This window comes from Mirounga leonina, unplaced genomic scaffold, assembly GCF_011800145.1.
Source record: "Mirounga leonina isolate KUSES-001 unplaced genomic scaffold, KU_Mleo_1.0 Mir_364, whole genome shotgun sequence".
Taxonomy (NCBI): domain Eukaryota; kingdom Metazoa; phylum Chordata; class Mammalia; order Carnivora; family Phocidae; genus Mirounga; species Mirounga leonina.
In genome coordinates, this window is record NW_023270708.1 from 144,367 (window position 1) to 169,132 (window position 24,766).

A 24,766-nucleotide genomic window follows, 5' to 3' on the forward strand; every position below is an offset into this window, starting at 1 on the left:
CAGGCCAGGTCAGAGTCACCAAATTCTGATTAATGACAGGCTGGTAATCCTTAAAAGAGAATCCCTGCCATTTCCAATCACTAAGGCAACCAGATCTATCTTTGACTCCTTACATATTCCTATACCTTTCCTTTTCAGTCCTTAGAGAAATGCATTCCACATCCCTTTTTAATGATCCAATCCCTGTTTCTAGGACTTCTCCCAAGTTGGGCCATGTACCTGGGATGCTCAGTCCTTGCTTCTAGTTCTCCCTATAACCCTCCTTTCCTCATTTAAGTAGCTTCTGCAATCACTTTCTTCTTTAAAATCTGTTTTATTGAGATATAAGTCATAGAACACACAATTCACTGATTTACAGTGTACAATTCAATGGTTTTTAGTATATTCACAGAATGTGCAACTATCACCATGATCAATTTTTGAACGTGTGAAACACCCCAAAAAGAAACCCCACACCCATTAGCAGTCACCCTTCATTCTCCCTATCCACCCCTCCCAGTCCTAGGCAACCATGAATCTACTAGATTCTGTTTCACAGATTTGCCAATTCTGGACCTTTCATACAAATGGAACCAATCTGTGGTCTTTTATGATTGGCTTCTTTCACTTAGCATGTTTTCACGGTTCATCCATGTTGCAGCATGTAACAGGACTTCATTTCTTTTTATTGCTGAATGATATTCCATTGTATGGATATGCCATGGTTTATCTGTGAACATCTGGGTTGTGTCCACTTTTTGCCTGTTATGAATAATGCTGCTTTGAACACATGTACAAGCTTCTGTGTGGACATATACTTTCATTTCTTTGGGGTATATACCTAAATTGTTGGGTCATATTGTAACTTTACCTCTAACCTTTTGAGGAACTGCTAGGCTATTTCCCAAAGGCTGCACAATTTTTTTATTCCCACCAGCAGTGTATAAGGGTTTCAATTTCTCCATATGCACAGCAACACTTATTATTATCTGACTTTTTGGTTATAGCCACCCTGGTGGGTATGAAGTGGTATCTCATTGTGGCTTTGATTTGCATTTCCCTGATGGCCAATGATGTTGAGTATCTTTTCATGTGCTCGTTGGCCATTTGAAATTTATTTATTTTTGAATGTTTTCACTTTAATCATACCTTGCCAAATATAAATTACAACAATACAAAATAGTTAAGCCCACCAAAATGAGCACTCAAAAAATATCTTTAGAAGTATGTTATCTATATTTTTTGTTGAATAGGTTATTCATGAAGTACATCTGTATAAACTTGTGCCAGACGCTGTGAGATTTAAAAATATTAGATAATGTTCCTTTCCTCAAGAATTTTACATTTTTACAAAATGGAAAGTTATTCCTAAGTCTTTAATCAAAATGCTGCAAGTCTTTTTAATATGCTCTATTTATTTCTATCAGTATCTATTCTGGATTACAAATAATTCTCAACCAGGGAATGTCTCTCTGTTTAAATAAATGTATTTAACAATGTAAAGGACAAACAGTTTGAAAAATATCATTGAAAAATTATTCTTCCTTCTCCCAAATGACTTCTAGCATAAATTCTTTTTAGCTAAAGATTGAATAAGATATATATATATTTTTAAAGATTTAATTAATTTATCTGAGAGATAGAGAGAGAGAGAGCACGAGCAGGGGGGAGGAGTAGAGGAAGAAGCAGGCTCCCTGCTGAGCAATGAGCCCAAAGCGGGACTTGATTCCAGGACCCTGGGATCATGACCTGCTTAACCAAATGAGCCACCCAGGCGCCCCTGAATAACATATAAATTTAAATGCCTGGAGAAAGTCTCCCAATCTAATACTTTTTAAAATGCTATTTCATAGGGAAGGATTTTTTTGTATGTAATACATACGGACATTGGGGTTATTTACTTTTTCCAACAACTTTATTTATAAAGATTTTATTTATTTACTTGAGAGAGAGAGAGAGAGACAGAGTGAGTGTGCCTGTGTGAGCAGAGGGAGAGGGAGACAAGTAGACTTCCCACTGAGCGGGGAGCCCGACACAGGGCTCGATCCCAGGACCCTGGATCATGACCTGAGCCAAAATCAAAAGTCAGATGTTTAACTGACTGAGCCAACCAGGTGTCCCTTTTCCAGTAACTTTAGATTTATCTATTTACATATTTATTGAAGGAATCAGAGAAAGGAAAAATACTCACTTCTCTAACTTCAGCCTATCTAGGATGAGCTAAAACTCCAATTATTGGGAATGATGGTTTATGGAAAAATGATTACAAAATTCTTACAGTGCATATATATGGTAAATTTTCAAGGTTGTTGTACCTTATGTTTCTTTTCACTATTCTAGAAATACAAAAAACCAAAAATATCCTAGAAAATCAAGACCCATCACTTTTAGTTCTAACACACACACACACACAATTTTAACTGTTAAATTAAAAAGCAGATTCACCAACTTAACATGAAATATTTTCCATACAGCCCAGTTAAGATCTCTAACTTCAAATACAAGATTCCCATAGACATTAAGATGTTTTTCAAGTTACCCCTTTGTATCTGTCTTTGGCATTTCTCAAAGGTTACAGCACACAAAATCAATCAAGAGAATTTGTCTTGTGTCATAGCCAAACATGCTCTGGCAGCCTCTACATAATTAGCATATTTAACCAACCCCCATAGATTACTTTTAAATGTGTTAAGTTACCAAAATCACCAGTCTCTAGTAGCCACATCAATAAAAATGCAACCACATGAACAAAGATCCTGGCTATGAACTCCCTCCTCAAAAGTGCCACATGACACAAGAGAAATAATTTAAGCTTAACTGTAAACATTTTTTAAAAAGAAAAAGAAAAATCTGCCTACAGGAAATAAATATCCCCAAATATAATTTCTTAGGAAAAATCTCTATCAAATGACAAATCAAACAAATGGGAATGTATATTCGATCCCTTCTACATGAATATCATGATCTCTCATGGGAGATGAAGGTGGCCAGAGATGTGTAATATACTGGGGAATTTACAGAACAACAAAAACAGAACATTAATCGAAACTAGGATTTTGGGATATTCAGAAAGGAAACTTCTCTGTTAAGAAAATCATTTACCTTAAAACAGAAGGCCAGACCAGATGACTTTTCCAAAGCCCCTCAACAACAGAATTTTATGTTTATGATTGCTCGCTTATTTAGCAGCTTATTTGCACCATTATATGCAATATACTGGAAAAATTCTGTGAAAATGTTTCTTATGCTATTTTTTACCTGAGGAGGTGCCTTTTTGAGAAGCACAAGAAGAGCCTGTAATACCAGATTAGAAAATCGAGGGCCAATAGGGACATAATCTGGAAGAGAAACATTGCTATGTTTTAGGGATTCGATACACATCTGCACATATTCCAAACATTCAGATTTTTCTGCATCAAGAGTAAACATAGTCCTAAGTAACTGTCATGCAACTAACGATAATTAGAAAAATAGTATCTGCAATAACTCAAAAGCTTAAAAGGTTATGTAAGAACTCTCATCTGTAAATTTTTTTTTAAAAGCTTCTAAATATCCATTTTGAGTTCAGGTAGACATTTTTTTTTTAACTTTTATTTTATTATGTTAATCACTATACATGACATCATTAGTTTTTGATGTAGTGTTCCGTGATTCATTGTTTGCGTATATCTTTGTCTAATATTTGGAGACAGTTGTTTTTGTTTTTGTTTTTTTAAGGAAGAAAAAAACCCAGGTGTATTTACCAAGCATTTCCAAGAAATGACTGCAAACTGTGGTAATACAGTAAGCTCACAGGCAACAACACATACTAGAAAATGAGTAGAGGGGGAAATGGCAATTACTAATGTACGTAAGGTACTTCAGTGTAACTGAAATGATGGTAGAGTCACTAAGACTGGTCCTCAGATGGTGAAGAACAGAGAACTTTCTAAAATTTTCTGCTAAGCTTCTACTAATTCTTCAAGATTCAGCATAAATGCTCCTCCCCAGCTTTCTCTGCATACTGCATATATATGTACCCTTGCCTTATGCTTAGAACTACCTTCAGGCACCAGCCCTCTGAAGTCAAAAGTGATCTTTCCCCTTTTCTGAATATCCAGAACATAAAGCACATTCTACTTTGCAGTAATTTTTACCAATGTGTTACAACAACAGCATGTTACTTATTTTTTCTGAGACCCTAATAATTCTAGCACAGTAGTAAGGGCTCAGCTTACTTGTCAAATAAATGAACAAACAAGTACAGATAATAACTATTCATACAAGTGAAAATATACTCAGAGGGCACACATTCCTGACATAGTAGTGTTGCTATGACCACACATCTCAATTGTGTTTAGATAAAGGAATTTACACAGAGCTATGAGTTTGTGCTTAAAAGCTTTTAAAGAAATAATCCTATAAACTAGGCTGAAATGTATCAAAAACAGCAGACCAAAAACCCCAGGTCACTAGATAAAACTATCACATTAAGAAGACCTCAGATACACCTGATTACATATAGGTACGTCTTTGCTTTATAACAAACATTGCCTTAAGAAACAAGAAAATAAATAACGGAGGACCTGAAGCAAGTCTGAAAATCATGAGGAAAATGTGGTAAGAACAGTTGACTTGAAATCATTACTACACCATTTTGGATAGCTTAAGAAGGGATTACTCAGGTGTTGGGTAGTATTTTCAGAAGTTTATGAAGTCACCATGTGGGTTCAATTTCAACAGTTATCATAGCATCCCGAGTCACTATTATAATGCATTGATTCCAGATTTATCTAATTTTTGAAATGAAATAAAATATAAGTAACAACACTTTTCTGGCATTTACTGGGATATTACACCTTATGAGTTGCATACAGGGACTGTCTTATTATTCATCTTTGTATCCTGTAGCAGTGCATTTTATTTTATTTTATTTTTTAAAGATTTTATTTATTTATTTGACAGAGAGAGACACAGCGAGAGAGAGAACACAAGCAGGGGGAGTGGGAGAGGGAGAAGCAGGCTTCCCACAGAGCAGGGAGCCCAACGCGGGGCTCGATCCCAGGACCCTGGGATCATGACCTGAGCGGAAGGCAGACGCTTAACGACTGAGCCACCCAGGCGCCCCTGTAGCAGTGCATTTTAGCATAAGAGATGGGTAATCAATATTTAAAAATTTTTTTTTAACTATACAGCACCTGTAAACATTTCAGAATGTTTTCAACACTGTTACCCCATTTTTGTCTGCACAATTACTCAATGGGATAAGTAAGGAAGGGAACACAGCCTCTGTTCTTATAAAACAGGCACATTTGATTTCATTGCAAAAATTAGGTAAATCTGGAATAAATGCATTATAACAGGGACTCGTTCTTATAAAACAGAGACTGAGGTACAAGAGAACTTGCAGCTTCTCCCAAGTGTTATTTCACTCCATTCACAGGCCCTTCTTCCCTTAGTTCTGTCGAAGTTCCTAAGTGGAAATTCTGGGGTACAGGCAAGCTCAGAGGTACTAAATAGCAAATATATCCATCAACGGAAACTACTAATCATTTACTAGGGGCAGAGAACTCTGTGGAAGAAACAAAATAATATGAGGTGTGGGCCCTGATGGGAAAGCAGTTTATGATGGAGTTACGGTCATAAGGCATATTTAACATGAATACCATCACTGACTTCAGATATAACATAACATAATTCCTTGAAAGACAAAGGAAAGTATTCTTATTGCCCTATAGTTTATAAATACCCGTTATTTTTCTCTTGTACTTTGTGAGACATTAGTGTAATGTCGCAAAGAAAGTACAATGTCAGAGGTTATGACTTACCAAGCAGTCTTTCAATGTCATCCACAACCACACAACTAAGCTGGGATTTGTACGCATCATCAAAGATCTGGAAGAAAGTAAAACCATTTATTATCTCACTCCTCTCCATAATTTCCAAGAAGATAAAATTTAGTTAATTCTTGAGTAATGCCTACACGAAACACAGTAAAACACCAATATTTCAGGCTCTCCTACATTAGAATTTAACAGATAATAGGATTTTAAAACTAAGAGTTCTTACAACTTAAAAATGAGGAAACTGAGGCCCAAACAGTTAAATGACTTGCTCAAGATGACACAAATGGATCTTGGCTGAGCAAGGAGAAGGGTAATGCTGTTTTCAGCCCCACGAGCTGGATGTGTCACACCTGGGCATGCTGAGGAGCAGCTGGTCATGAATCAACTGACAAATCCCATCAAGTATATCACAATGGTCTCTCCTATGTCAGGAGCGTGACTTCAGTGTTGTGACTCAAGAGCTAGATGGAGCCACAAGGGATGGGTAGAATAAAACTGAATGTCGTTTTATTATTGGTGAGAACTGTGGCCCTGTTAAGCAGGAACAACACTAAGAGAACAGAATCCTGTTCACTCAAATCAGACCATAATGGTCAAAATGTTCGCGGAAGAATTAAGGTTGGTTATAAAGGATTAGACAGATGTATCTTTAGAACCAGACAAAAGACAATAGTACACTGTCTTAAGACAGTGAAAGAAATGCAAATTAAAGCAAGCAGTAAAGGAAGCTATTATATCCTGACAAGGATGTAGCAATTTCAAGCCAGACAGAAGACTTAATTTATGTATAAGTTGGACGTAAGTGCCCTCAGCCTTGAGACCAGCCTTTTCATAAATGTGGGGGTTCCTATTCTAGGGGCTATAACTGGGGTTCAGGGCACCCCATGGATGTCAACGGTAAGAATTAATTTCTGCATCCCAGCCCAGTCTCCCTGGTTGATAAATAACCTCAATGCACCAAGATGGTAACCACACCCTCCACCCATCTTGCTTGGGGTGGCATAATATTCTTTTGTGGTTATCTTTTAACCAGAGATAATTAAGTATTAGGCACAGAAATAAAGTAAATCACGTCTTCAGTATTAATATTTTTCATATTAAATTTAAAGACAACTTGTGTATACTTGGTCTCGAAAGTATTTGTAACAATTAAGAAAATTTACCCTGTCAAGATTAATAATTAGCCTTACTAGTTCGTCAAGATTAATAGATTAGCCTTACTAGTTCAATTTAAATACGCCATTGAATAATTCATTTTGATAAACTTTTACGTTGGAAGGTAAAAGATAAACTTAATAGCCTTACAAATGGTAAAGATAATCTAAGATGCACCATATTTATATTATTAGCTGTATTTTAATTTATTACTAAATAAATATAATTATAGTTACTTTGAAACTCAATGTTTTGTTAGACAAACAACTGAAGTACTTCAAAGAGAAAATAAAACATTTTAAATGTGTAAATACAGTTTAAAATATTTAAAGAAATTTAATTAAGCTGTAAAAGTCCCCTTTGAACTGCTAAATTTCACTAGACCTACAAATAGAATAAGAGATGTGACTGGACTTTTTTAAAGTTTGTTCTCTTTTGTGTTAAAAAACTAGGTTTTAAATTACAAAATTTTAATATGTTGATTTTTCATTTTTTAAACCTTAAATTAGCTATACATGGTCTTTTTTATGCTCAAAAGTCACCCTCAAAGATGCAAAACAAAAACATGGCAAAACAAATCAACTCAGGCGCCTGGGTGGCTCAGTTGGTTAAGCGACTGCCTTCGGCTCAGGTCATGGTCCTGGAGTCCTGGGATCGAGTCCCGCATCGGGCTCCCTGCTCGGCGGGGAGCCTGCTTCTCCCTCTGACCCTCCTCCCTCTCATGCTCTCTGTCTCTCATTCTCTCTCTCGCAAATAAATAAATAAAATCTTTATTTACACACTATCAGTTCTCTAAGGTAGGGATTATGTCCTCAGTATTATGTATTCAATGTCTGACACTGCACTGGTGCTTCATAAATGTCTCCTGTATGCCTATAGGAAAGAAAGCCTCTGTTGCTTTCCTTTGCACCATCCCCTTTACCCCTCAGTCACTCTCCCATATTGTGTTAAAATCGCATTTACCCCTTCATCCTCAGCTACCTACCTGTCTCCCCGTTGGATTGTGAGCTGGATAAAAACTTGATTCATGTCATCTCGAGGACCCGGCACAGAACAGTATTGATACTTGCCCAGTGAATTCAGTGGTTGAAACAACACAAGTTCTAACTCCATCTTGCCATAGATCACTTGTCTCTGTTCTGCTCTGGTACAGCATTTTGTATATTGTGTACATATTAAGGATTCATTACATTCTTCCTTGTATTATACTAGAATATAAGCACTGGGAAAGCAAGTACTATTTTAATTATCTCTGTATCTTCATATCATTTAATATAATGCCTTACCAGAAAGTAATCAATAAATATTGACTGCAAGAATAAATATGCATTTTATTTTTTTTTTAAAGATTTTATTTATTTATTTGAGAGACAGAGAGCGAGTGCATGAGCAGAGGGAAGGGGTAGAGGGAGAGGGAGAAGCAGACTCTCCACTGAGCAGGGAGCCCGATGCGAAGCTTGATCCCAGCACCCTGGGATCATGACCTGAGCCCAAGGCAGATGCTTAACCGACTGAGCCACCCAGGCACCCCATAAATATGCATTTTATATTCAAGCAGAAATATCAAGTGAGTAGCTGGAGACATAGACTGAAGTCAGGGTATGGAGCTCACCTTCCAGGCAGTGACGCTGAAACCATGAGAGGGGAAGAGACCTCAAGGAGAAATGGCAGAAGTAAAAGAATAACAGGCTAAATACATAAATCTCGAGTGTTACAAATATTTTCGAATTGCCATTACACGTTAAGCATCAATGAAGGCAATGGAGAGAGTAATGAATGAGACAAATATGATCATACCTTCCCAAAGCCTGGAGTAGGGGAAATAGGCCACAGGTAACCATAATAAAGCATGACACTACTATGCTGGAGGAAATACAAGATGAGATGGTAGTGTACACAAAAGAGCTGTGGCAGTCGTTGGGGATACCCACACATATACTGATTTTCTTTCTAGCATGTGGTAGGATTGTAGTTTCCCACCCCCTCTCAAGGCAGGGATGACTATGGGGCTTGCTTCAGCTAATGAAATATGACTGAATATACATCATTTTCTAAAAGGAGCTTTAGAGCTACTGCATGGTTCACCATATTCCCTTTATCCTGCTTTGGCTATCATGATCTCACATGTGAGATGGAGCTTCTATTATGTGTTAGTTTGAGTCTCTGAGAAGCTACAATGAGCAGAGCTCCTCCTCTGAGCCATGATGGACATGCAGTATGAGCAAGAAATAAACTTTGTTATGTTAAGCCACTGAGATTTGGGGGTTGCTCCTTATTGCAGCAAAACTTAGCCTATCCTAACCAACATGGAGGATTACGGAGTCAACGCTGGTATCCTAAATTTAGGAAGTGGCATTTAAGCTGAGATCCGAAGGATAAACAATCAGTGGAAAATGGGGAAGAAAGTGTTTCAAGCAGAGTGCACTGAATATTAGGAGGCTCAGAGCGAGAAAATTCAGGAGCACTGTAGGAACTGACATATAGTCAATAAAAATTAAAATGAAGAGGGGCACCTGGGTGGCTCAGTCATTAAGCGTCTGCCTTCAGCTCAGGTCATGATCCCAGGGTCCTGGGATCGAGCCCTACATCGGGCTCCCTGCTCCGCGGGAAGCCTGCTTCTCCCTCTCCCACTCCCCCTGCTTGTGTTCCCTCTCTCACTGTGTCTCTCTCTGTCAAATAAATAAATAAAATCTTTAAAAAAAAAAAAAAAGAATTAAAATGAAGAGGTGTTAGTGTGGTATGCGTGGGGAATGGTAGGTGAGAGATGAAGCAGAAGAGGTGACAAAAGAGCCTGGACATGGAGGGTCTTAAAAATTTCATACCAGTTGAAATTTTATTATAAAGGCAATAAAAAGCCACTAAAGGATTTGAAACAATGCACCACCACGTCAGGTTTATGATTTAGAAACATTTTTCTCGCTGATATACAGAAAAGCATCAGAGGGAAGTAATTAATCATTGTTTAATACTTTAGAACTCCAGGTGAAAGATAATGTGGTCTGGAGGTGGGAAGGGGAATGGGTGTTCTGATAAATGGATGGATTCTAGAGATATTTAGGAGGCAGAACTGAAAGGACTTGGTGATGAATGGGTGTGGTAATGAGGAAGAAACTAGAGTTGAGGGTTCTTTCTGGTTTGGCTACTGAAATAGAGGACAGAAGAGAAGCTGGTTTGGCGATGGATCATAGGTACATGTAAAGAGCAGGGAAAGAAGAGCCCTTTACCTCTCTCTGTATCACCTACCCCCCCAAAAAAGAGAAGAAAAATGGGACATTTCAGCCTCTTGATACATAATGATCAAGCTCTGAGTTGGTGAATACAAGACAGGAGAAAAGTTTAGAAGTAGTTTCACAGTGGTTCTTGGCTATGTTTTTTTTGAAGACTGGACCAAGATAGCAGTCAATGTGGTATCCTATAAATTCCGGTGATGTTAAGGAGTCACTGAAAATAATGTTTGCTCTTCAAATCATTTCTCAGAATTCTACTAAAGGCTCTGATGCAAGCATGTAATTCCATCTGTCAGGCTGTACTAGGGTGGATTAGAGCCACAGGGGCCTGGGATGGTGGACTGGCTATTTGCAGTACTCCATTTTTCCCGAGTCAGTCCTTCTCCCTTCTCAAGGAGAGTATAGAGCTTACATGGCTACAGGAACTCAGTTTGCTGGGGTCAAAACTAATGATAAACTGTACGCTGTTTCACCAATTTATCTCAGATACTGTGTTCATGAAGCATTATAAATCACTTCATAGCTGACTGCATGATCTACCTATAAGATTTGAGAAGAAAAGTACCTACGGCAGTCATTTAATGTAGGTTTTTTTTTTTTTTTTTTTTTTTTACAGACAGCTCTTAATGTACTAATTACTATCATGAGGAGAGGAGCACTCAGGGCTAACTCTCTTAACAACCTACTAACCATGACAAAGACTGCAATTCCAGTTGTAACTTGACCAGTTTCAGTTGACAGGTCAACTGAAACTCCTTTGGGTAGCAACTCTGCTCTAATTTAAATACACACACCCCTTTCACTTCTTACACATATAATTCTTTACCTTACCTAGTCACTACTGTAATATAAGGTCACCATTCTTCCTCTGGATCCTTGTTTTCCGCCTAGGCTCCTCAGCCCCTTCCACTCCTCACCCTCTGGCCCAGGCCCCAGCCCAACGTTCACTAAGAAGACGCTCAGATTGGTGTGGCAAGTATGTGCGATTAGCTGCCAGGTGAAAATGTAAGTGAGAGATTTACATGGTGAGCTGGGAAGTTCTACCATAACTTTAGGTAGATAAACCCAAAAAGGAGGCGAAGTACCAGAAAGAAAGATGCAGAAAAAAATAAAATTGTACAAACTGCCCACTATAACCGAAGTGCCAAACCTGCCCCTGCTAACAGCACCCGGAAGACACAGTGCCTGCTCCAGATCAAACGACGCCAAACGACAGTTAGGCAGGTGGGCTGAAGCTGGAGCTAGTGGATGTATGCCAAAGACTCTTTAAAAATCAATTTAAATTCAGATCCTCTCATTTAGTAAGATAAATGTATGACACTTAAGCCTTTTCTTGTTGGAGAGGTTATCAGCTGGGGATCAGGTAAATAGTTATCATGCAAACCAGGACATATGAAAGGGGGGGCGCTGTTAATAATGCTGGAATAACAGGTAAAAACCAGGATTGCTCAAAGCAAATTGGAATGTGTCTGGTCACCTAGTTTTATCAGGACGTTTCCTGTAGGGCAGGTAAAATTATCAATGCATGTAGTCTTACAGTCCAGTGAGAAATCTGAAAGAGAAGGCTAAAGAAAAAGAATCTGAAGAACTGAAGAAAGAAAAAGTGTGTGAAAGAGTGGCCTTCCATCAACATGGACATAATGAGAGGTCTATTCTAGAAGATGAATAGGATCTCTAGAAAACACAGAATCCCACAGTCTATTTCTGCTCTCTGGTACCACCCCTCTTGTGTGCAAAGGCAGGTACTAGGTCATAAAAGACAGACTAAAATGTGAGGAGACTGGGCTGAAGGCAAGAACCTGCTGGATGCACCACACAAGCAGGGAGGAAAGGGAGGCACGGGGCTCCTGCCACACAGGGGTTGGGGCAGGTCTGAATATGGTCCTCAAGGCCGCTGCAAGCTCTCTAGGCACAGAGCCCACTCCTGGAATCTACAGACAAGCTAGCAGCCACCTGTGTGCAGGGGAGGGGCAGCAGCTGCCGATTCTGGAGTCTACATGAATGCAAATGGGAACACGCCAGCATTAGCTCCATGTTAATCCCAGCCTTTCAGAATCACAAACCACAGCAAAGCGTGTTCTAAGTGGATTCCGTCCTCCATTTTCTATAAACTCGTTAGTGCTCTGAGGTAAGTGAAGCCAAATTCTCTGGTTCTTCTGAGGCTGAAAGAGTTCATCTCAATTCCGAAGTGGCTGGCGTGAAATACCTAGTTAGGAATCTGATGACAGTAGGAATCTGATGACTTAGAAAATCCCTAATGCAGTAAATCTGTCAGCAATTAGTTGAAAGCATACCCTAATCATATTTGGTAGCATATAAAAACGTAAATGAGCAAATTCAAATCGGTGCTATCAGTAATAATCTCTAGTTTCTAAAAATAACTTGGGAGTAGACCAAGCAAACATTAGCTGTCTTCTAATGAAACTGCCTCAGGAAGTGGACCTAAACTTTTGGCAAAGCACTAAAGCTTCCTGGAATGACCTTAAAATCCCTCATTTGTTCTCCCTGCTTTTCAGGAAAAATTCTTACATTTTTCACATAACACAAACCACAGAGTGGGGTATTCTTAATAATATAAAAAGTCACAAGGTCTGAAAGTTCTACTAAAGGTTGCACCATCCTCCTTTGTGTGCCGAAGAGATACAAACGCCAAAAGACAAAGTGTATTAAACAAAACAACACGCGCCTACCCCCCAGCCCTATGGGGACCAGTAGGCACTTCTGGAGTGTCCACTTCTCTCAGTTAATACATGCACAAACTTCGACAAATCAGCTACATGATATATTAGGATGTTAACCAAAAACATCCAAATTCTGTTGCTTAGTAACTGCTGTCAAAAGATCCAATTTCCAGCTCTGCTCTTTGTATGGACTAAACCATGAAAAGAGGAGGATTAGGCACCATGATTCTGTTCTGTACAGACTACAATTTGCAGTGGGATTTACAGGAGGATATTCAAAGAAGATTATTTCCTTCCTGCAAAGCTAGTGGAAAGGAAAATTTCTTCCAATAATTTTCAGTCCTTTAAAAACAAGACTATATTATGTTATTAATGAGTAGTTTTATAAATCACTGATATTCCTACTTAATTTTGTTCAAACAATTTAGTCACATCGGATTGTTCTATTTCATCTCTGTACTGATTGTGTATTCAGAAAGCATCAAGATTAGGTAATTAAAATCAAACTCTATCGTTTTGTTCTTTTGTTCATTTAATGGCACTAATAGAACTAGTAAAATAGATTTAAAAAAATATAGATGTGAATATGGATAAAGGAACTGAAATTTAAAAATAGAATGGAGTTGGGAAACAAACAAAATGGGGGAGAAGATGATCTGTAAACACTTCAAACATCTTAATGGAACATATGGTATCTCCGCCCACCCCACCCCCCAATGTGAGGATAATGGCAGTGTTGAGGAGTTTATCCATGGAGAAAGGATTTATTAAGCAAATTAAGAGAAGTACAAGGTAAAATTTAAATTAATTGAAAATAAACCACTTTCATGTATTTTAGCACCATCCATATGTGAACAAGAAGCAATAGCTTAATTACAATTAGTTGTAATTAAATCTAAGATACTCATTAAAGCAAGCCGAATGACCCTCTCTACTAACAAAAACTCTTACCTCTTGGTTTAAGTAATAAAATGGTATATAAAGATGTTCTATGAATCAACAAATCAGACCACCTCTCTTTAACAAAAATTAATGTGTTAAATTATATGAAATTATAATATTTCTGAGTTTCACCAACTATTGCCATTACAAAACACTTAAAAAATCTTTTAACTTGGGCGCCTGGGTGGCTCAATTGGTTAAGCGACTGCCTTCGGCTCAGGTCATGATCCTGGAGTCCCGCATCGGGCTCCCTGCTCGGCAGGGAGTCTGCTTCTCCCTCTGACCCTCCTCCCTCTCATGCTGTCTGTCATTCTCTCTCTCTCAAATAAATAAATAAAATCTTTAAAAAAAAAAAATCTTTTAACTTGAGCACTTAGTCATTAAAATGTAGCTGAAGAAATAATTTTAAATGCTAATCTTTTACCTCTCAAATTGGCAAAAAAGATTTTAATTAATTGTTAAAGATTTTATTTTCAAGTAATCTCTACACCCAACATGGAGCTTGAACCCACAACCCTGAGATCAAGAGGCACATGCTCCATTGACTGAGCCAGCCGGGCACCCTGGCAAAAAAAAAAAATTTTAATAACATCAAGTATGGGTGAGTGTCCAAGGCAATGGACACTCACTCACATGATGGGGCTGCGAGTGTAAATCGGTACAACTTTTTGAAGAGGTGGACTTTATAAATCAGCAGTATTTTTACGTAAGAGTTTTCATACCAATATTTATCAAAAATCTTCAAAATATTAATGTTTTTACTTTAGCAATCCCAATTCTGAGAATTTATCCTAAGGAAGTAACCGGAAATGTATATACAGTATTAATGATATGTAAAAATAACCACTACACTTTATTGAGCACATATGATATCCCAAGGCACTGCATGATACTCTACATAGATTATCATCTCATTTAATTCTGAATATTATCTTCATTTCATAGGTGACAAAACAGAGGCTTATAGGTTAAGTGACTATAAGGCCTGGTAAGTGTGGTGGAGCTGGGATTCAAAGGCAGATCTATCTGAAACCTAAGCCCAAGTTCTCAGCCATTAAAATATGATGCTACTCTTAGAAAAATCTAGTAAGAAAATGGGGAGTAGTGATTTCCCTAGTTTGGTGGTTCTACAGAATATTTTTTTTAATTGTGAAAAAACCTGGAAACAAACTAAATGTTCAGCAAAAGGGGAATGTTTAAACGAATACTATACAGCTATTAACGTAATACTGAAATACATTTTAACGACACTGAAAAAAAAAAAAGCCATAATATATTAAGTGAAAAAAGCATGTTTAAAACAGTATGTCCAATGTGATCCCCAATAAACAATGTGTGTGTGTCTGAGTATAGAAGAAAACTGAAAGACAAATATGGAGTCCTTTTTTTTTTTTCTTCTGTGCTCTTTTCTATATTTTCTAAATTATTTTTGTGATTAGAAAAGCTGCATCTTTGAGGAGGAGCAGCACGTAAAAGGAAAGAAATGTCTTTCCAGAATTGATAAAAAATTATAGATTATTTGTGCTCTGAAAAAAAGAAAGAAAGAAAGTATCCTACTATCCTAACACTAAAAATGAAGGGAAGAGAACAGCAGTGGGAGGTAGGCTAGAAGTACTGAGGAATGGCATTTTCATTTTCAAAAGCAGCCTGGAAGACTTAGCACCTTTAGACTGGTTTGAGCCCGCAGGCTTTTGTCAACCTATCATTAGGCAACAATGTGAAAACTACTTGCAGGGAAAGATTTTGCAATATTTCTAATATATTTCTAAGACACCTATGCCTCATTCTTTTTTCTGTTACTGTACTTAGTTAAAGGGAATGACATTTTTTTTTTCCCCTGAGAAAACCAAAAAGTCTAATATGAATTTATTATACCGGTGACATGGAAATAATTTTTGTAACTTTAAGGGTACATGGATGATCCAGACAGTGAATCATGAATCGAAACAATTTCGAATAAGCTTGTATAGACACTTATTTTTCTATTCCTTAGCCTTCCACTCATCTAAAAGTCTACCTTGAAAGGCTTTAACAATTTAAAGATTAAATCATAAGTTATTAAGCCATTAATTTAACCATTTAAGCCTCTAAACCCAGCACACATTACCTTCCCCCCTCAAGTCAATTTGCAAGAGATTAAAATAATAAAAATGATAATATCTCACACTTACAAAGCAGCTTTGATCTGTAGGAGCCTAAAGTGCTTTTTTAAAACTTTATAGAAAAACTAGGACCATTCCACCCACATCTCAGAGGACATCTGAGGTAGAAGCTGGCAGCTGGTGAAAAGCAATGCAGTAATTTACCATCTGCAAGGAAGACTACTACTTTTGAGCAAGTACAAGGAATAGACGGGAGTTAGGGAAATGCGAACAGAATTAGCTGTTCAATTAAATGCTACATTCAATGGCCACAGATTCCAAGGGCTATTATTTAAAGTTTCACCAGAGGAAGTTTAGGTTCCCTCAGAGGGGGAAAAAAACAAAGAAAAGCCACCCCCACCTACATTAAGGAAGTTACTGGTTCTAGTGATTCTGTCTAGATTTTCCCCAGAAGGAGAGATACTACTGGTTTCACCTCAGACACAGATAAACGGACTATGACATTTAAGTTCTTTTTCTGTCTGGCAACATTTTCCTCTCTTTCACACTCAACTTCAAAGGCTTTTATATAGAATATTTATCTTTTTAAAAAGATTTTATTTATTTTATTTTGAGAGAGAGAGAGAGAGAGAGAGAGAGTACAAGCAGGGGGAGGGGCAGAGGGAGAGAGAGAGGGGTAAGCAGACTCCCCACAGGGCAGGGAGCCCGCCACAGGACGCTGGGATCCTGACCTTAGCCAAAGGCAGATGCTTAACCGACTGAGCCACCCAGGCGCCCCACAGAATATTTGTCTTGACGGTACAGTGTACAGGACAAGAATCCTGGTTCAAGCTCTGCCCCCTCCATCCATTTCAAGCATGCTACTCGAACAGTCTTCTGCCATCTGCACAAATAAGAAGCTAACTTCTCAAACTTACATTTTTTTGGAGTCTGCTTATTTTAAAATATTATCTTTCCTCTTCAGTCTCTTCCCTTAAAAAAACCTAAAGTAACTGTATCCTCTATCTTTATAAAGTGGGGGCCTAGGAGCAAGGTTAAAGAATTCCAGAGCTGTCTTTATTAGACAGCACCCCAATTCTCAAAGCTCTTTTCTCGGATTCTGATTTTCCCACATCTCTTTAACAGTCAGTTTATATCTATGAAAGATCAAGCATGAAAAATCGGATTTAAGTAAAAGAAATACTTCAACTAGATATAAAAAAATAACTTCTTCACTGTCTGGGAGTATACCAAATCAGAATATCTGGGAACACAGGCTACCAAGTGACATGGAACAGTCATTACATCTTCATCAGTGACTTTTGTTGTTTTTAAAGAGTAGCCACTTACTATCCTAGAAGCCATACATGGCACTTGCTTGAATGTAAGAGAGATGGACCAGATGGTCTTAGAGTCCTTTCAGCTCTAGGATTCTATTCTATGTTGCTCAACTTTCCCTGACGGTTCAAAGCAGCTGCATTAAGAAGGTGACAAATGGCACTTAGAGATAGGAAGAAGGATGAGGGCTGTGTTAAGTTGACAAGCAAACTCTGATTGTCCTAAAGGACCATCATCCCTTTGTAGGGGTTTTGAGAATATCTTTCCAAAGATGTACCTCTGTTCTTTTCCAAACTACAAAGTCAACCTAATTGACCCTAAACAGTGTGATTTTGTACACTGATTAAAAAAAAAAATCCTAAGTGAGTTTGCTCCACTCTACTCAAATACTTTTTTTAAAAAAAGATTTATTTATTTTAGAGGGACACAGAGAGAGAGAGAGAGAGAAAGTGAACAAGAGGAGGAGCAAAGGGAGAGGTACAAGCAGACTCTGCACTGAGCGCAGAGCCCAACACAGGGTTCAATCCCAGGACCCTGAGATCATGACCTCAGCAGAAATCAAGAGTGGGATGCTTAACCGACTGAGCCACCCAAGTGTCCCTCTACTCAAATACTTTTAACTTGATCTTTCTTTCAATCAAGTCAATACAAACTTAAGAAATGAAAATTAACTGTAATATGTATTAAACAAAACATAATTTGGGGGCACCTGGGTGGCTCAGTTGGTTAAGCATCTGCCTTCGGCTCAGGTCATGATCTCAGGGTCCTGGGATCAAGCCCCAAATCGGGTTCCCTGTTCAGTGGGGAGTCTGCTTCTCTCTCTCTCTCTGCCCCTCCCCCCAATCATTTGCTCTCTCTCAAATAAATCTTTAAAAAAAACCCACATAATTTGGAAGATTAAAGAATGCTAATAAGAATGCAATACAAAGTTAAATCTACCTAAAACAATGATTGTTTCCTCCCAAATTCTGCTGATAATTTAGTTCCACTTGAGAAGAATATAGTTGCTATGGCTTTTACATATGTACATGTACAAAGATAGATATACAGGTACATGTGTACACACACGTATCTAAGAGATAGGAGATTAAAATGAAAGTAAAAATCTTGATACCTTCTTCATGGCCTGACACTTGGCTGTCTCAGAAAAGCCAATCATTTTATCAGGAGAACAGATCTTGATGAAGGGGAAGTTGGATTCCTCTGCAATCTTCGCTGCTAAAGCAGTCTTCCCACTATGAGGAGGGCCTGCATAAAGATAGGAGCACGTCAGGGGAAAAAAGCCAACCTAAGCAAAGGGGAATAAGACAAGTTTAAACGTTTATCCACAATGTACTGAGGTCTCAACTAGTTGCTCATTAACATTTCCTGACACAATTTCATAGCAGACATGTTTTCTCTTATTTATTAGCAACTAAACTTAATGAACTGATTAGCATTTCTGAAAGGTATGATGAAATACATTCCTTCTTTCTTTCTCACAGTCTTAATCTTTCAAACTTCTGGCTAAATATATAAAATGCAAGGGTTTTGTTTCTTAAAAAAAAAAAGAATGCATTCAAATGCATATCCGTACTCATATTATTAGTTCCATCAAATCATATGTCTAACAAAAAAATATGATCTTCTTAGGAGATGACATTGGGGGCAGGGAAAAAATGCCTTATTGAAGCAAATGTGACTTAAAAAGCTAAAATTTTAAAGATTTACTTAGGCCTTCTCATAAAGGCAACCAAATCTATAAATGTATCTGTATTTGGACATCTCCTCTTTCCCTTCTCTTCCATCCATAAACCAACCAATTCTTCCTTCCCATCTTCTCAGGAACCTGACACTGACTGAATCCTCTTCCCCATTTGTTCTATCTCTTGCTCTTCCCTACGGTCTGTCCAACAGTATCTCAGCATGCTTTAGTCTACCTAACAGTTTAATAAACAAAGCAAAAAACTCTTCCTGGGCTCACACCCCTCAACACCACTCCTTCTCCCTTCAAAATGAAACTTCTCTAAATAATTATCTATGCTGACCACCTTCACTTTTCATTTTCCCTCCATCCTCAAACCAACCCTCTGGTTTCCATTGCCATTACATGGAACAGGCTCCCATCTGGGTCACCAATGACCTCCACGTCACCAAATCCAACAGACACTTTATCTGTTGGCTTCTTAGGAATATTTGATACAATGGATAACTCCTCTTTTTTAAAAATACTTTTCTTGACTTCTGTGATAGCTCCTTCTCTTTCTCTCCCTCTTACCTCTTGCTCAGTCTCCTTTGTCAACTCTTCCTGATCTACTTGGTTTTTAAATGTTGACACACCTCAGAGATCAGTTCTAGGCCCCCTTTTCTTTTCAACTTACACCCTTCTGTAAGTAACCTCACCCAACTCCTATGGATTCAACAGTCTATATACAGACACTCATGAATGTTATTGCCAGCCAGACCTCTCTTCTGAGCACACATATCCAATGGGCTGCTCAACATTTCCAATTCAATTGTCCTATAGGAACCTCAAACTCAACATATCCAAAACTGAACTCATAATCTTTCTTCCTGAAATGTTCTTCTCCACTAGTGTTCCCAATCTTAGTAAACAGCACCATTTACCAGGTCGTGTAGAAACCTGGCGATTTGATAACTCTTCCTCATATTCAATCTAGTTACTTAATATTTCTAAGTTTAGCTTCCCCATCTACCAAATAGACCTAACAGAAGCATCTGCCCTCAGAGGATTGAAGTGGGGTTTAAATAAGATAATAAGTGTAGAGTGCCAATAGAGTGACTAGCAAATAACAGTCCAAAGAATGTTAGCTTAATTATGATTAATAATTAATAATAATAATTATGAAGTCTCTTTTATTCTCTCTCCTACATATTTCTCAAAATGGTCTACTTGGGCGCCTGGGTGGCTCAGTTGGTTAAGTGTCTGCTTTCGGCTCAGGTCATGATCCTGGAGTCCCGGGATCGAGTCCCGCATCGGGCTCCCTGCTCAGCGGGGAGTCTGCTTCTCCCTCTGACCCTCCCCCCTCTCATGCTCTCTCTCTCTCTCTCAAAGAAATAAAATCTTTTTTATTTTTTAAAGATTTTACTTATTCAAGAGAGTGAGAATGAGAGAGAGACCTCTGACCCTCCCCCCTCTCTCATTTTATTTCTTTGAGAGAGAGAGAGAGAGAGCATGAGAGGGGGGAGGGTCAGAGGGAGAAGCAGACTCCCCGCTGAGCAGGGAGCCCGATGCGGGACTCGATCCCGGGACTCCAGGATCATGACCTGAGCCGAAGGCAATCGCTTAACCAACTGAGCCACCCAGGCGCCCAATAAATAAAATCTTAAAAAAAAAAAAAAGATGCATTAATGCAGCTGCTTCTAACCATTGGTTTCTCCTGTATCTTTTCTGACCCTCCAATCTATTCTCTACCACAAAGAGTCATGATGTTTTGAAAATACAAATCTTATCATGTCACTTCACTGCTTAAAACCCTACAAATGGCTTCCATTGCCCCTCAGACAGAGACTGAATCTTTAATACGGTCTACAAGGCTATGTAAGAACTGGCTCCTGTCTACTTCTTCAGTTTCATGTCTAGCCAATGTCCCTTTCTGTTTCAATCCCCTTCCCGCCGAGGCCTTTTTCACATGCCAGTCCCTCTAGCTAGAAATCTTCCCCAATTCCTTTGCTGGGCCAGCTTCTCCTCATCCTTCAGGTCTTGGCTTAATGTGTTTCAGGAGGCCCTCACTCACAGACTTTGGAAGGAGTTAGATTCCTCTGTCATGTGGACTCACCAAACCTTTCTGTTGTACTAATCATAACTGTAAACAAGTAACTAGGGAATAGAATGTCCCTGCCTTTCCGTCTACTTGGTAAAATTCTAACTAATCCTTCAAAGTCTAAAATTAAACACCACCTTTAGCTTTCTTTGATCATCCCTGGGCAAAATGACTTGCATTCACATACACCTTTACACATATATAACTGTAGTTAAGAATTTGTTTACGTGTCTTTTGTTCATGACCAGACTGAACTCTGTGAATGTCTTTGTATCCCCAGCAACCGGTTCAGTGCCTAAAACATTTTACTCAATGAATACTTATTTAATTGAATCGAGTACTATGTACTGTCTATTATATAACATAGCACTCAGTGGATATTTATTTAATTAACTCAAGTACGCTGTGGTAGCATACAGTCTATTAAGTAACAGAAATTTAGATACAATCCCACAAAAAAACTAGTTGCTATCATTCATCAGTAACATTCTACCCCAAGAAAATTTTTAATTTATGCACAATATTTATACATAGACTGGATTACTATTTTTAGATTATGAATAGATTTAGAATGGAAAATAATTCATTTTTCTGGAATGTGCTAAATAACTTTGCAAAAGTTTTTTTTTTTCTTACTTTTAATGCCATCTCCTCATTCTTTCTTACCTTCCAAAAGGACGCTAACCAGTGGCGTGCGGTCACTATTTTTAGTCTGCTGAACCAGCAGCTCCCCATCTTCTAGAACTCGTGTAACTGGATCACCCCATTTGATAATACCATTCATAATGTAACTTGCATAATCCTCTTGGTTTGTGCCAAATGCCTATGGAGGAAAAGGATAATTTAAAGCATTTTGAGTGTTAGTATACAAACTAAAATACTTAAAGGTACAAAAGATAAGTAATAATTTCTACACACTAAAAGTGTTGAGCAATATCCCATATTAATGTAAAAAGCTTGAAAAGGAAAAACAAAAAACCCATTATTTTATAACTTCTCATTTAACCTTGTACCCAGTGGTGGAGGAGTTACTTTGGGTGACTTAATGGAGTAAAACATAGATCCTAGGGTCAGATTCTACAAGAGCCCAAGCCCTCATGATCCCTGAGAAAGGGTAGTTTCAACGTGCTTGTTTCTGTAAGGAGTACATTGGTTGTGGCCGTCTGTTAAGAACAAAGAGAAAAAGAGGTTATGGACTTAGAAGCAGTTGGCTCAGCAGACGGAGATACTATCTTCACACTGACGGTAGGTGTCTCGGATTAAAATGGAAAATGAAATGGTAATGAGAAGATCTGGTCCACATCAGCTTGGTAGCAGGGGACATATGTTAAATGGCAGCAACGTAAGCCTAGGTTTGTAAATATAAGATTTAGAATGAGGTAGGAAGGAGCAGCTATACTGAAAGACTGAAGTAGGAGAAAAAGGAAATAAAAGCAATTACTATAAATAATAATCTTAAGGGTGCTTGCTACATATTAGAGCTTAAATCACATCCCTCTTCATTTTCAACTTCTACTTTCACATTGTAACTCCCAACAAACCAGCTGCCAAGAAAAGTCAGTAACGTTAGCACTTAGTGACTTAATTGAATTGCGTTTTCATAAGGTTAACAAGTGAAGAAATGAGTAAGAAAACATAACCCAACATAATCTAAGGGTCACATATCTTGAGAATTTCAAATTTTAAAAAATTATCACATCCCCCAAAAAGTCAGTTTTTCATTACCCAACATATGGAATGATTTTAACATTAGAACTTGTACCTCACAGAAAATCATTCCCTGTAATACTGTCTCTTAACATTATACAGTGGTCTCATTACTCTGTTACTTTGCCACCAAATCACTTTGCACACCACCCTCTCGTCCTTGCACACGCTAGTCTTTTGATCCCTGAATACAGAAGAAAGTTATCATTCCCTGTTCTGGATATGGGAACTGAGTGGCCCTGTAAAAAGTTATAAAGGAGGAGTCTAGGAAGCAGTGGCTGGATGGCTACTGTAGGAAATATGTAGACTGGCTGGCTTTTGTCTTTAATGATTCCAAGTATATACTCCAAGCCTCACAACAGCAGGAGCAAGATACCTGAACCAGGAAACAGTGACCCCCTGGCCAAGTCTAACCATATGTAGCAGTCTTCCTTACATATTCTGTCACTTTATTTTCTGTTTTATCCCCCAGACTCGTGCAATAAATAAAAGTAAGTTATTAATTACTTAACTAAGTAAGTTATCTTAGTTTCCCCTTCCTGGTGGCCAAATTATTCGTCATTAAAAAAATCTTGGCATAAAGCAGTTAGGCTGGGCTCTAATATTTTTGGTAACTATTACGGATGACAGCAGCAAAAGATTAAATTATTTCCATTGCTCGATAACTTTTGAAAGTAATTATTTTATATTTAAAAGTCACAATAGTCATAAAGTAGACAGGGCTAAAACAAATTGATTTTTGTCTTTAAACGAGATACTTGCAACAAATAATTATTGTCAAGAATATAAAAGCAACTTATACAGGCCAAATAAAAATAAAGAATAAACAATATAACAGAAAAATAGGCAAAAGACATGAACAGCATTTCACAGAAGACACTCATATGGCCAATAAACATACGGAGAGATGCTTAACTTCATAAGTAATCAGTGATGTGCAAATCAAAAATAAAATGAGATTTAATTTTACATCCAACTGAATGGCAAAAATTAATTCTGACAATACCAAGTGTTATGAGATGGCAATCTCCCTATCATGAGAAATAATTTTAATTAAGTACTGATTAATTACCCAGCCACCAGCATTAATGTGCAAATGTTTCTCACACTGGACACTTCCAGTACTGAGATTTCCTGATTTTTAAAAGTATGTATGATATAACCTTACAGAATATTGACTAAAATGGCATTTACTTTTCTCTTGAATCACTCAATATCCATACTCACTGGTTTGATATCATTCTCCAAAGAAGCAAGGAAGTCTCCTCTTGTCACCTGCAGGCTCTCTGCTTTCTCCATGTCCACTTCCACCTTAGTACTGGCCTAATTAGAAATGAAAACAAAATGTAAGGACTTCCAAGATGTAAGAATATTTCCAGTCTAACATAATGCCTGAAGACTTAAAAGGCATCTTTTCACAGACAAAAAACATCTCTCTCAAATTCACAAACACACATAACCTTTGCCTGAACAATTCCACTTCTTGGAATTTATCTCATGAATATATCCACAAATGTATGCAAAGTTATAGATATCAGAAGATCTACTAGAGTAATTTGTAATAACAGAAAATTAGAAGCAAATTAAATGTCTAGCAAGAGGGTACCAGTTAAGTAAATTATGACACATCTGTACCAAAGAATGCTGGATAGCTTTTTTTTTTTTTTTTTTCCCCCAAATAAGGCACGAGGAGAAAATACACACAGAGGGTCTCCAAGAACAGTGGTTCTCGTCCTTGGCTGCATACCAGCATAACCTCTAGAGCCTTTAAAGATATGCAGAAGCCCAGCCCCACTCCCTTCAGCATTTTGATTTGACAGGTCCAACAGAGGGCCCATACATTTATATTTTCATAAAGTGCCACAGGTGATTCTGATGCTCAAGTACGTTTGTGAACCACTATTCTAGAAGACCAATGTCCTACAACTTTGGTTTGCAGTCATACTCAGTGGTTGAGAATCTATGTGCCAGCTCCAAATATTCTGCTTCCTGCACCTGGAGCTAACACTTAGAACAGACATCTGGAGAAGCACCAAGGCCTTTACCAGCACTTGGAGCTGCCTGGAC

The 24,766-nt window shown here is 38.0% G+C and overlaps 1 protein-coding gene across 1 annotated transcript in view; it reads right to left on the reverse strand.

The window, feature by feature from the left end:
- The window catches only part of NSF (N-ethylmaleimide sensitive factor, vesicle fusing ATPase), a 145,333-nt gene that overhangs the window by 24,194 nt on the left and 96,373 nt on the right, over window positions 1-24,766 (reverse strand). The window contains exons 13-17 of the mRNA XM_035030372.1: window positions 23,927-24,022; window positions 21,659-21,815; window positions 18,343-18,476; window positions 5,787-5,853; window positions 3,238-3,317 (exon numbers count right to left, since the gene is read on the reverse strand). Of these exons, the coding sequence (XP_034886263.1) occupies window positions 3,238-3,317; window positions 5,787-5,853; window positions 18,343-18,476; window positions 21,659-21,815; window positions 23,927-24,022 (534 nt within the window). The remainder of the gene's footprint in view (window positions 1-3,237; window positions 3,318-5,786; window positions 5,854-18,342; window positions 18,477-21,658; window positions 21,816-23,926; window positions 24,023-24,766) is intronic.